We start from the raw sequence: 12,665 nt of genomic DNA, 5'->3' as shown, positions 1-12,665 counted from the left end.
GAAAAAGCAAACATTCCCGATTGGGGGAAAAGGGGAAATTAAAGTTAAATTCGGAAAAAGTTCTGTAATTCTCCAAGATGTAATGTATTCTCCCCATTTAAGACAAAGTATTTTGTCTGGCACCAAGTTTGACCAAAGTGGGGGAGGTTCTGTGGAGGTTTCCGACAAACAGGGGTTAATTTTTAAAGCTGAACTCAAAAATGGTGTTTATACTCAATTGTAAAAAGTCTAAAAATTCTCCAAGTTCTAGTCATGTACATAAAGTACCTTCCGTAGAATGCTGTCAAAGCGACGGTGAACTTTCTAAAGTTTTGTGAAAAGGCTATAGCCGAAAATAAATTTAAACTGTAGCAGGTTATCAACATGGACAAAGTGCCTCTCTCGTTTGATTGCCCACCAAATAGGACTAGATTCTTGTGGTGTGTCCAATATGCAAGTTGTCACTACTGGGCATGAAAAATCCAATTTTACACTTGTTCTGTCCTGCACCGCTGATGGCACCAAGGGCTCATACTAATTTTCAAAAGAAAGACTCTTCTGAAGGAGAACTTTCCTAAAGGAGTGGAAATTAGGGCTAATGAGAAGGAGTGGATGAACTCCGACCTGATGATATTGTGGTTTAACACGGTATGGTGATGGCGGACTAGCGCTTTTTTTTTTAGCCTGCAGCTCTCCTGATCACGGATTCATTGTGGGGGCACTTGAAGGATGATGTCAAGGGTGCGTTGAAAGTTGTGTCAGCAAAATCCGCAATCATCCCCGGAGGTCTGACAAAGAAGTTGCAACCTTTGAATTTAGGGGTAAATAGCTTTTTTAAAAACAAAGTTCGGGGTCACTGGGAGTGATGGATTTCGTCAGATGGCCACAAATTAACAACGGTTGGCAACATGAAAAGGGCATTGTATACTGAAAAGTGAGTCAACTCATCATAGAACAAAGTCAACCAGTGGATGATAAGGAATTTGTTCCGCAAAGCAGGATTATTATGTTCTGATGAAAGTGACTCTAGTGCATGTGACTGATTCCACATCAAATTTGGACTTAATGTCATTCAACATGTTAGGACTCTTCGATTCTGAATCAAATGCATCCAGTTTTGATGGCTTTATGTAAAATAAATGTGGTTAAATGTAATATTTCTGTTTTATTTACAAAACTTTTTTTTAGATGTTAAAAGTTGAAGGTAGGTTGTATTTTATGTATTTCTACTGCATATTGTTTTATATGTATTTTTTGTGTATATACATTTGTCAATGAGAGACAAAAAGTGGAAACTTGGGTTTAATTTTAAACTTTAGTAAAGTAAATAGTTTTAAGGTGTTATATTCACAAATCCTGAATATGATTTAATCTAGTCTAATTATACAAGCTTTATATTACAGCTAATTCTCAATTTTGTTTTGTAAATAAGCTTTTGAATGGATGTGAATTATATGCCGCCACGGATTATACGCCGAAAAATACCGTAGAACAAGTGATTTAAGTGATAAAAGTTTCAACTGCATGTTTAAGAGGGATAAAGAAAATTAGGGTTAAAAATGAAACATCATTATTATACAGCATTTTGCACATAACCACCTAGAAAGAGGAAAGCAACCCAAAAACTTCAAGATTGTGCTTATGCAAATCAAGGTCTTGTCAGCACAAAATAAACACAACGATTTTAGTAAGACACGAGTCACCACTGTTCAACAAACAATTTGTTAACACAATTTTTTGTTTTGAGTATTATTTAACTAAAAATAACCATCATCTTAAAAAATAGTAGCAAAAAAAAGGATTAAACTATAAAGTCATTATTTTAACATAAATTGCAACTCACTAGCTAGATTAGCAGTTGCTTCTCCCACACTGAAATTCATTTTATGCTTCCAATGTGAAGTTATGGAATCTAAAATCAAGAAAAGAGTTTAAAATCATACTTAAATAGAGATTATGTTTTAATGCAGTGAACAAAAATGTATTACAAAACCAAATTTAATGAAGAAAACAATTACCTTCAATATAATAGATGTAAAAAATTAAAAAAGAGATACGGCTGATCCATGTTTGCAAAAAAATAAGGAAAAAAAGATGAGACGATAGAATAAAACCATTCCTTTTCCCTTTAAACAGCTAATCCGTATCTGTCATTAATCTGCAAGATGAAAGCTGCTACCAACCGGGCCGCACCATTTTGCACATGTTTTAATCGGAAAGACAGTGATACCCTCCTTTGCCGTCAGCATGTTTTCATCCTGATAAGGGAAATGATTGTTGGCCTAGCGCCCCTATCTACAATTAAGAAGTTTTTGAACAAGTTTATCTCACAGTTATGCATGACAATATCAGTTAACAGAAGTTAAATCTAGCGTTAAAGACTGCTCCTAATATGGGAGAAATTTTCACAATGTTTTTCAACCTTGCAATGATAATGCCTAGAAGCAAAAGTGGTTTTGGCACTGGTATGATAATGGGATAATTCAGCCATTTAAGGAGAGGTTTGTGTGGAGACTTCACTTCTTCCGAGACTTAGTATCTCGAACGATAGTTTGTTTTTCAGCAGCGATACAGTTTCATTGTAACAGATAGTGCTTGATAGTTTAACCAGTTGCCTATCTCTAGTTTGCATTGAATTAAATTGTTTTTAATGTTTTTGACTAATTTTACTAAATTGTTAAATAAATTTGTTTATTTTTTTAAGCTAGCTTACCTTCACGTTTTTCATACATCACGTTCTAGTGATATCATTCAAAGGTATTTTCTCGAGCATTTCTCTTGCTCATTAATGATGTCCTATATATCACCTTCATGCCAGGTGAATTTTCTCAATCCAAGTGTTATTTTTTTTCCTGTCCACTTAGTCAAAGTGCTGCAACAATTAGACTCTCCTGTTTTTGTTTTTTTTCCCCATCCTCAACCATCTTTAATTTATAAATTCAAAAATGTCAATAGAATTTTTTTTTCTCCTCAAACTTTTTTTTTTTTTTTTTTTTTTTTGACAACATATAATGTTCTGAGTGTGGGAGAGCTCCCACTATGATTAATTTGCTGTTGTTGAGATGATTCAAGTTTTACAAAATGTTGCCAATTTGTGTAAGGTCTTTTCTGTGTTTGTAATTTCACTGTGATAAGTTTCTTTTCCTTTTTTTCAGTACCAAAAGTTCTAGGATAGTTTGGTACATAGGCTCATTTAGGACATATTATGAAAATGATTAATGAAAAAGTGCCCAATATTGGGGACACAAAACACATTTCTTCCTAAGGTCCCTCCATGCAAAATAAACAGAAAAACACCTTAGGGTCATACAGGGGAATTATGGGTCACTCTCTTTCCGGGGTAAATAACGGTTGTGACAGAGTTTCTATCACAGTGTGCATTTTCCCTGCGTCTTCTTCTTTCACAATTTATGAAGAGGAGAGACCTTTCACCAGCAGTTCTTCACTCATAATGCTGTTCTCTGTGGCGAATGAGGTCACGGGAGACATTGCACCAATTCGAATTTAGTTCTCAGGCTTGACATCAAGTGATGGGGTGTTTTGTTTGGTTACTGGCTTGTCACGCTATAATTAGGAATTTCAATTAGGGAGAATTAAATACTAATTTGATATTAAGAATTTTGAATTGAGACAGGTGACAGGCCAGGTGAAGGTAATGATGGCAGAGAAGAGTTTGGAGACTCAAGAGAAAAAAAGGGAGGAATGGCTACGGGGAAGAGGTGTCCGAAAAAAAAAACATGATGCCTGCAAAGGGATTTGAGTATTCTTTTGGTTTTTTTTTTTTTTAATTTCCTTTAAATATATTTTTCTTTAATTTGAATTAATTTAATTTCTGTTTTCTTTTAAAAAGTGTAAGACACTTTCTGCTGACAAGAGTCAGACTACCGTGCGAGATGCACGGGCAGTCGGAACATGAGTTATGTTCCGAGCTGTTTTTGTTTTTCTTCTAGAAATGCATTAGTGTGATTTCTTTTGGTAATCTTTTTAAGGAAAATAAATTTATTTTGAATCGCACACGAAAAAGCATTTTTATAAAAATAAAAACGAAAAAGAACGTTTTCGTTTTTCTAGCTGAATTGGTGTACTTCTCAGAAATTTTCACAGTTGTTCTTATCTGTAATGTTATTTTGATTAGCTGCGGAGATCACTCCTGTTGAAAATAAATCATTACTGAAAAAAATGAATAAATAACCATCAAAAAAAAGGTTCTTATGAGACATATTGTCTTTTTTTCCAGGGATTTCAAAGGGGCAGAGTTCCCCATATACCGTAAAAACCGCCGTATCAGCCGCGGCTCATGTGTGAAAAAGGGTTATTTTATCTTTACTGCGGCCCATACAATGGGGCGGCCCTTACGCTAATTCTTTTTCCTACACTTCCAGACATAAATATCAAATTCTGAGAATAAATAAAAGGCTGGGAAATAGAGGGTAACTTTAACAAACGCTTAGGTGAAAATAATCTATCTTTTAGGACAAAAATCATCTACGGGGGGTGGGCAAAAGCAGATGGGATACTTCTAAGTAACAAAAGTAATTTCTTATCTTTGCTGACATCCCTGCCCAGGGACCACCTGTAGCTGTCAGCTATCTGCTGAAACAGTGGAAGAAGGGGGGGGGAAACACCTGCTCGGACATCTATCTATGGCAAACAAAGGGAGAGTTCCTTGAATGAGCCAATACAGCTGAAGGCTACTTCGGACTTCGAAAACTAAATGCTGGGAGAGTGAGGGGGGATGGGAAGGGAGAGTTTCTTTCAGGAGTGGTAAAAAGCAATGGAATTCAAAAAATCAGTAGAATGGATTGACGTCTAGGAAAAGAACGCCTGCGTGCTTTACGGGAAAGAAAAGGGGTCGGGAGGGTGGGGTGTAGAATCTGAAGCTGTGTCCTGTCACTGAGGTTCTGGGAAGGGAAACAAACTTTCAGCCTTGGGGCACGAAGAATTGAAGAGAGAGACACGCTCGCTCTGTCACTCCCTTCTCTCCCTCCCCGTCAATTTAGCAGCTGACCTGTTCACTTCGCTTTCTTGCAGAGCTAAACTTCAACATCGTAGCTAGCGCTCCTGTAATTTTGTTGCTCCAAATTCATCCATTTGAAGTATGGCTCCTATTAAACGGCTGAAAAGTTATACTGCTGAATTTAAACTTCGTGCCGTGGAAGAGGCTGAGCAGATCAGGAATAGAGCAGCTGCTCGTGAATTTGACGTAGACGAGAAATGTATACGACGATGGAAAAAGGATAAAGCAACTTTGTCTGCAATGCCGCGTAAGAAACGTGCGAACAGGACTGGAGTTGTCCGTTATCCAAAGTTGGAGGAAAATCTAACTGTTTTTATTAAAGAAAGACGAAACGCGGGTGTTTCGTTATCCACTGTAAAAATCAGGCTCCAAGCCAAAAAAATGGCAATTATATTATAGTTTAATTCACTTTAAAATATATTTTAACTGTAAACTTATGTTATTCCTTAATTATAACCATTATTTCAACTTAAACTATTCTCATAATTTGATATTTTACCTGTTTTTCAAATTTAAATTTATTTCAGTATAAAAAATTACTACAGTAGGCGCTTAATGTGATACCGGTTAATGTTATCATTCGCTTAATATTATCGGAATCACGAAGTCCCGGAACACTTGTATATTAACACGTGTTAAAAAAGTCGGATATTAAAATCAAACACTTCATTTATTGTTATCACTTTTTCAAAAAAAATACAACTTTTTCCCTCTTTTTTGTTCCTCAATCAACAGAAATACAAAGGCAAACCCTGACAAGACCAAATTTCAGTGTGGCATTTCGTAGTTTTCCATAGCAATGCAATCTTTTTCTAGGAATGAAACAGAAAGTTCGTTCCCAGTGACCATGGACTCCCCCTAAGATGCCTTTTGTTTGCACATGAGAAAAACCTGTCCTTGGACATGTTGCAGGTGGTGATGATCTCCCACTTTCAGAGAGAATGCAGCTTCTGAGAAAACAAGTTCCCTTTCTTATCAGTAAAGCAGAAGAATTTTTTTCTCCCTCTGTTCAGTTGCACTAAAAACTTCACTATAATCGGTCAAAGATTTTAGTCATGGAGAAATAGCGACATGATTTATCTGTCAAGGAAAAAATTGACATTTTAAAACGCTTTGACAAATTACCTAAGATGAGCCAAAGAAATGCTGCAGCACAGCTTAAAATTTCTCAGACATTACTTTGTAAGTTATTAAAAAATCGTGACGAGATTGAAAATAAAGCGAAGCTAAATGAAAATTTAAACAACAAGCGCAACTGTGCTGGGAAAGATGGTGAAGTTGAATTCGCTTTGAAACTGTGGTTTACGTACGTCAGGGAAAAGGATGCACGAGTAAACGATCCAATATTGCGGCAAAAAGCGGAAGATCTAGCTTTGAAAATGGGGGGAAAAGGACTTAGTAGCTGTTTTTTGATACAATGGAGCCTTTTTTTTAACCTGTGTTTAGAAAAGAAACTTACAATATTGTCGTACTTTTTTAGTCTATTTATTTTAGAGCGGATATTTTCAAATGAACTTGTAAAATTGATCATTCTGCAAAATCTTAAATGATGCCAGTTTGAAATTTCATTGGTTTAAAAATAGCACAAAAGCTAGAAATAAAAAGGAAGGATAATAAACCTGAAGTAACTGAACAACTTTAAAGATTAAAAATGTTATTATTCACTTCCTTTTGTAGGAAAATTTTCTTTTTTTGCGATCGCGAGTTGCGTGAAGCATTGTTTTCCGGAGTGAGTTTCTTACAAAGGTTTCGAAGTAGCGATTACGATTTTTACTTTTCTTCAGAAAACATTTCAACTAGTTTAGTTCAAAAGAAACGCATAACCTTCTTTCACTTCTTAAAAACTAATTTTCTCACTTAACTTTTGATTTTTCATTTCTAACCTTGCAGGGGTCAATCCAGGATTTGCATTTAGGACCGCCTTTTGAGACCAAAAGAAATTTTTTCCTTCTGAAAATAGAACTACTATTTTTTCTTTTTTATTATCTGTGAAAAAAAGTCCTGTCAGAGCAGTATTGTAGACAGACTTCGGTGGCCACCCACGGCGTGTTGGTGCTAGGTATGCCACTGGTACAGAGCATGTTTAGCTATCACAAATCTAATCTAAAATCCTTTTGGCCAAATGACTTGGAAACTGGAGCTTCTTTTTTTTTTTTTTTTTCCTGATGTTCAGCTTTTAGACAAATTGATTGAGCTTAAAATTGACGATAGAACTTTTTACAAATGAAATTTTCTGAAATGTCTCATTTTTAAGATATGAAGTTTTTCTTGTTAAAAGACATGTTTATGCTTCAAAACTTTCAATTGAATCGAAAAACCTAACATATAAATGTTTTGCTAAAGTAGTGTAAGGAAATTTTCAACAAATATGAAACTACTGAAATCCTCCCTTCAATTTTAGAGTATCCACCCTCAAATCTAGGCTAAAGGGGGATTCTCCATAGGCAGATTCAGGCTGTGATTTCTGGGGGTGCAACAATAGGGGCCTAGAGAGGTATTCCCCCACCCCAGGAAAAATAGACAGTCCTGTTGCCTTTGGAAAATTTTAGAAATTTGTCCTTTAAATGCCGGTTTTTAGTTGAATACGGTTTTATATGGTTTTATAGCACTGTTTCCTGGAGTGAGATTTGCTAGAATTTGAAATAGTTTATATGGTTTTGGACAAAGTTAAAATATAATTACAATAGTCGTGTTTTTTGCCTTTATTCGCCATAGTGGTTTCAAAGTAAAATAAATTGTAATGATGTACCAATTACAGAGCATACAAATATTCTGTAACACAGGACTAAATAATTAGAGGAATGTGTTTATTTATTATCTTTTCAAATGCATAAAATACTGTTAGTTCTTAGTTGGGGGTGCGGCGCACCCAGAGAAATCTGCCTCCCCTTAAAATTGGAACCCTATTTTAAATGTAAAGGGCAAACAAATTTTCCTTTTACTTTATTGAAGTTACTGAATCAAAAAGTTTTAAATGAAGTTCCACGTTTTCTAATCTCTGCCCAAATTTTACTCCTGTTTCAATTTTTTTAATGCATGTATAACATCTCAAGTTAGTATTTTACTTTTGTATGAAGTACATTAAGTTGATTATCATTCTGATGTGTATTTAACATTCTTCTTTTCAATGCAGGATTGACAAACCAGATTCAAGAGCTGAAAAATAGCCAGAATAAACCCCTGGAGAAAACAACAGATAGAAAATTCAGTTCTTCTGAATCGGATTTTACGAGTGATGAAAGAGAGACTTGATTATAATCTGCTAGATAAATTAAAACATTATTAAAATGGGCCGACTCAAAACATTTGAAAAGTGTAATGAAGGGCTGAAATGCAATGTATGTCAGACAGTATTGAAATTCAATTTTGAAAGTGTGGATAATTTTGAGGAGGATAACATTCCAGTAACTTTCAGACATTTAAAGTACGATTTATGTAGACATCTTTACACTGCTACCCATTGTAAAAATTTGCAAACAGCCAAAGAACTTGGCATTCGTGAAAAAGAAACCTTAGAAGCAGGTAAAACAGCTGCTCTTAATTGTATTTCAACAGCATACTTATCTTACAAACTGAACTCATCTTATAGGGATTATGAAATAATATTGACAGAGTTTTGTAATAGTGGTGCTGAAATTGGTTTAAAAAACCATTCAAAAGAATTTATTTGGACCCTTCTTCCTCATTGTTATAATGTATTAAAAGAAGTTATAATGTATTGAAAGATTTGGGCTGGATATAACATATGTGCATCTCAAAACAAAGCTGTCGACAGATATAATCGTATCATGGGAACCCATGCATAGGATTGAGTTGGTAAGAAAGCATGCTGAAGTGCAAGAGATAGTTTCAGATGTTTTTCAACTAATCCATGACACCATAAAGCAATTTTTGTATGGTAAAAATTACGAAATGCTTTTGAAAAATTCTGAAAATGTTATGAGTACTTTTAGAGGCCTAAACTGTTGAAAACAACGAAATTTTCAGCATACTGTGAAGATGTTTTTAAAATATTTATCACATATTATCCTTTAATTATTACACATTATTCTTTTAATGTTACATCCTTCGTGATTTGTAGTTGAACAAAGAAACTATGTTCAACATTTTGGTTCTATCAGATATTTGTTGTTGTCTGGGAGAGACATCTAGAAAAGTTCAAAATTCAGATTTATTTCCATGGCAGTATATATCATTTTTCCAGTCCATGATTTCTTCCTTAAAAATTATGCAGCAGTACTTGGAGGAGTTATCAACTTGCCTTGGAAGTTGGAAATGACTATCACCAACTTTGTAGCTCTTCTAAAAAGACTTCCAGATAATTTATTTTCCAATTTGAAGAAATCTGTAGAAATCAGTGTTGCCCAATTGGGCGGGTTTTTAAAAATAACGGTGGTTAAACTTTGCCGTCGGCAGGCTGTGGTTTTTTTGGGAGGGTTGAAATTTCGCGTGTTGATGACTTAGCTTTTTTTTTTTGCCATTTTGGATGGGGGATACGAAAATTCTACATTGCTTGTGTTAAGAGCAGCTACCAAGTCACCGGCTAACCGCGACCAACCAGTAGCTCTATTTGAACATATACTTTTGAACATTTCCTTCATTTTTAATTTATCAGTGACATCTGGCAACACTGATTTCAATTTTATTGTGAATATAGCAACAGCAACGTGGTTGCACCTCCCTGGGTTGCACAAAGCAAAAGCACGCAGTAGCAAATTCAACGTCCTACCTTACGTCCTATTATTGTGTACTGCGCATGATCAATTAAATATTAAAGGAGTGATAGAGATGGGAAAGTGGGCTAGCTACAGCAAGAGATACAGCAAAAAATGGGAAAAGGATGATTTACTAAAAGATTGGATTGCTCAAGTTCCAGGAGATGACTCGAAAGCGTTTTGTAAATTCTGTAAAACTGAAATACGTACACATTATGCGGATTTGAAAGATCATGCGGGAACCCAGAGGCACAAACGAAATTCTACCCCATCTTCAGCTATTAGAACTCTGTATGATGTCGGATGCTCAAGAAAAGAATCCAAAATTGATGTAACTCTAAAAGAATCGGAATTGAAACTAGCAGCGCACATCGCATGTCATTCAAGCATTGCAACAATTGATCACTTAGGTGAATTGATTAAAAAAATCTCTGGAAAGGAGATTGCTTTGCACAGAACCAAATGTACGGCTTTTATAAATCAAGTTCTCAGTCCAGCAATGCATCAAGAATTACTGTCGGATTTGACCAGCGGGGATGATACAGTTCCATATTCACTAATAATTGATGAAAGCACTGATGTTAGTAGTGAAAAACAACTTTGCATTCTTATACGCTATTATAGTTCTGAGTTAAAACACATTACAACATCTTTTCTAGCACTATTATCAATGGAATTGGGAACAGCAGACTCGATTGTTACAGAACTTTCCAATTTCCTAAAAGAAAATAAATTACAACTTCAATCTTGCATTGGACTGGCGACAGATGGATGCAATGTTATGTGCGGAGACAACAATTCTGTTCTTCAAAGATTTCGAGAGCTATGTCCAGGTATTGTACATATAAAATGCATTTGCCATTCTATTCAGTTAAGTTGTTCATATGCACTTAAAGTTATGCCTCGCAATGTTGATTTCATGATCAGAAAGACATTCAATTGGTTTTCGCACAGTGTTGCTCGTAAGTTAAAATACAAAAAATTATATGAATGTATAAATGTTGGGGAAGAACACCTCAAAATTTTGAAATTGTCTGACACACGTTGGTTGTCCATTGCACCGTGTGTACAAAGGGTTCTGGATTAACATAACGAGCTCCAGCTTCACTTCAATATATCTAAAGATGAGTAACGTTGCTATACAGCCGACCTACTTCACCAAATGTTTCAAGTTCCAGAGAACAAACTATACCTTTTTTTTGAGACCTATTTTAGAAGATTTGAATAGAGTTCATAAAATTTTTGAGATGGATAAAGCCAATCCATTCAAACTGCTCAATGAGCTTATGTCCTTACATCAGTCCATTGTAAACCGGATATCAAGGCCCATTACATTTCGTTCATTGGAAGAAATAATGGCGTATGATCCGGAAAATAAACGCGATCAACTTCCTTTAGCCGTTATGCATTTTGGGACCGAATTTAATTTATTTTTACATGATTCTGGAATAGAGACCATCTTAGCCGACCAAGTGAAAGACAGATGTTTTAATTTCTTAGTAGAGCTATTGAAACAATTGCGAAAGAGATTGCCAAATAATGTGCAGCAACTAGAGTCTCTGTCTTTGCTTTGTCCATCAGTTGTTTTAGGGTCCCAAAAGCCTTCTCTAGAAAAATTGTCATTTATGTCATTTTACGAAGGAAGTCTTTCAGCCTTAGAGCAGCAGTGGAACAGATTAAACACTTTGAGCTGGGAGTATACAGAAGATAGAAATGTCGAAGAATTTTGGATTAAAGTGTTTGAATATAAAGAAGCTACTGAACAATATGATTTCCGGGAATTAGGGACATTTGTTTTAACTCTTTTGGCTCTTCTGTTCAGTAATGCTGCAGTGGAACGAGCATTTTCAACAATGAAGTTAATAAAAAATAAACTTTGAAACAAGATGCAGCAAAAAACACTTGAAAGTATTCTCAGAGTAAGAACTTACATGAAAAATAGAGTCTTCTGCTGCAAGGATTTTCAACCAAACCAGAATATGCTGAAGTTATTTAAAGAGCAGTATATATAACTCAAACACAAGTAATGCTAGTACTTCATCAGATAAAGACAATGATGTGTTTGACATGTTATTAGAACTTTAATCATTCTGAAATATTTATTAATTTTCATTTCATTATTTTAAATGTTTATTTGATTAGCATTCCAATTCATTTATTTTTCTTTTAAATGTTGTTAATTATATTGTATTTTTATCATTTTTAAATATATGTTTTTAATATTCTTATGCAAAATTATTATTGAGAGCAATTATTTTTATAAAAAGTAGATGAGCAAGCTAAAAAAGAATCTTTTAATACACTTTCATTCATTGTTCAAATAGTGTTTCGAAATAAAAGGGGAAACGGCCTTTTTCCCCTTTCTTTCATTGAAGATATTTGAGAGACTAATTTGTCCCTCTCTCCACACACACACCAAAGAGAAAGAGTAAAATAAAAATTTGGTCTAAGGGTAATTTTAAAATAGGCAGCGTTAAAAAAAGAATCGTAAAACATTGTTCGAAAAATTATGCAAGGAAAAAGATTTGCTAATTAAGTGCCCTGTAAACTTTACTTGTTTTTGTCAGCAGAGCTGAATATTAAAATAAAAAGGAAAATAAATTTGAGTTTGGATATTTTGGTTCAAAATATGTTTTTGCAAGCACAATTTGCAATAGGGTGTGTTTGTGTAGGCGTGTGTATGTTTATGTAAAAAAGCAGACTTGTGCAGGTTAATTAAAAACAAAATATTCAAATTAATAAGCAGGTAGTTCCCAAGATGGCAGAAAGAAGGTTAATTTCGAAGTGGACGAAAGAAAATCAGGGGGGAAACGGTTGATGACGTCACTAACGAAAATCGCTCGTCGCGACGAGCTACTCATCCGGCAAGTATGGCGCTCCTGATTGGCGAGCTGCAGTGCTTTTCAGAAGGGATAATATCAGATAAATGCATTTAGTTAACTTTTCACACTTTT

General features: G+C 34.8%; 1 protein-coding gene across 2 annotated transcripts in view; it reads right to left on the bottom strand.

Moving 5' to 3' along the window:
• The window catches only part of LOC129229602 (uroporphyrinogen-III synthase-like), a 59,419-nt gene that overhangs the window by 26,109 nt on the left and 20,645 nt on the right, over positions 1 to 12,665 (bottom strand). The window contains exon 2 of one of the 2 annotated variants that reach the window (XM_054863938.1): positions 1,823 to 1,891. The exons of the other annotated variant lie outside the window; for it this stretch is intronic. Coding sequence (XP_054719913.1) covers positions 1,823 to 1,891 — 69 coding nt within the window. The remainder of the gene's footprint in view (positions 1 to 1,822; positions 1,892 to 12,665) is intronic. 2 annotated transcript variants of the gene reach the window in all.

Source organism: Uloborus diversus, chromosome 9 (genome assembly GCF_026930045.1).
Source record: "Uloborus diversus isolate 005 chromosome 9, Udiv.v.3.1, whole genome shotgun sequence".
In the NCBI taxonomy this organism is placed as follows: Eukaryota; Metazoa; Arthropoda; class Arachnida; order Araneae; family Uloboridae; genus Uloborus; species Uloborus diversus.
Note: the sequence above shows the minus strand (reverse complement) of the source record. Positions and strands in the feature narration are given on the sequence as shown.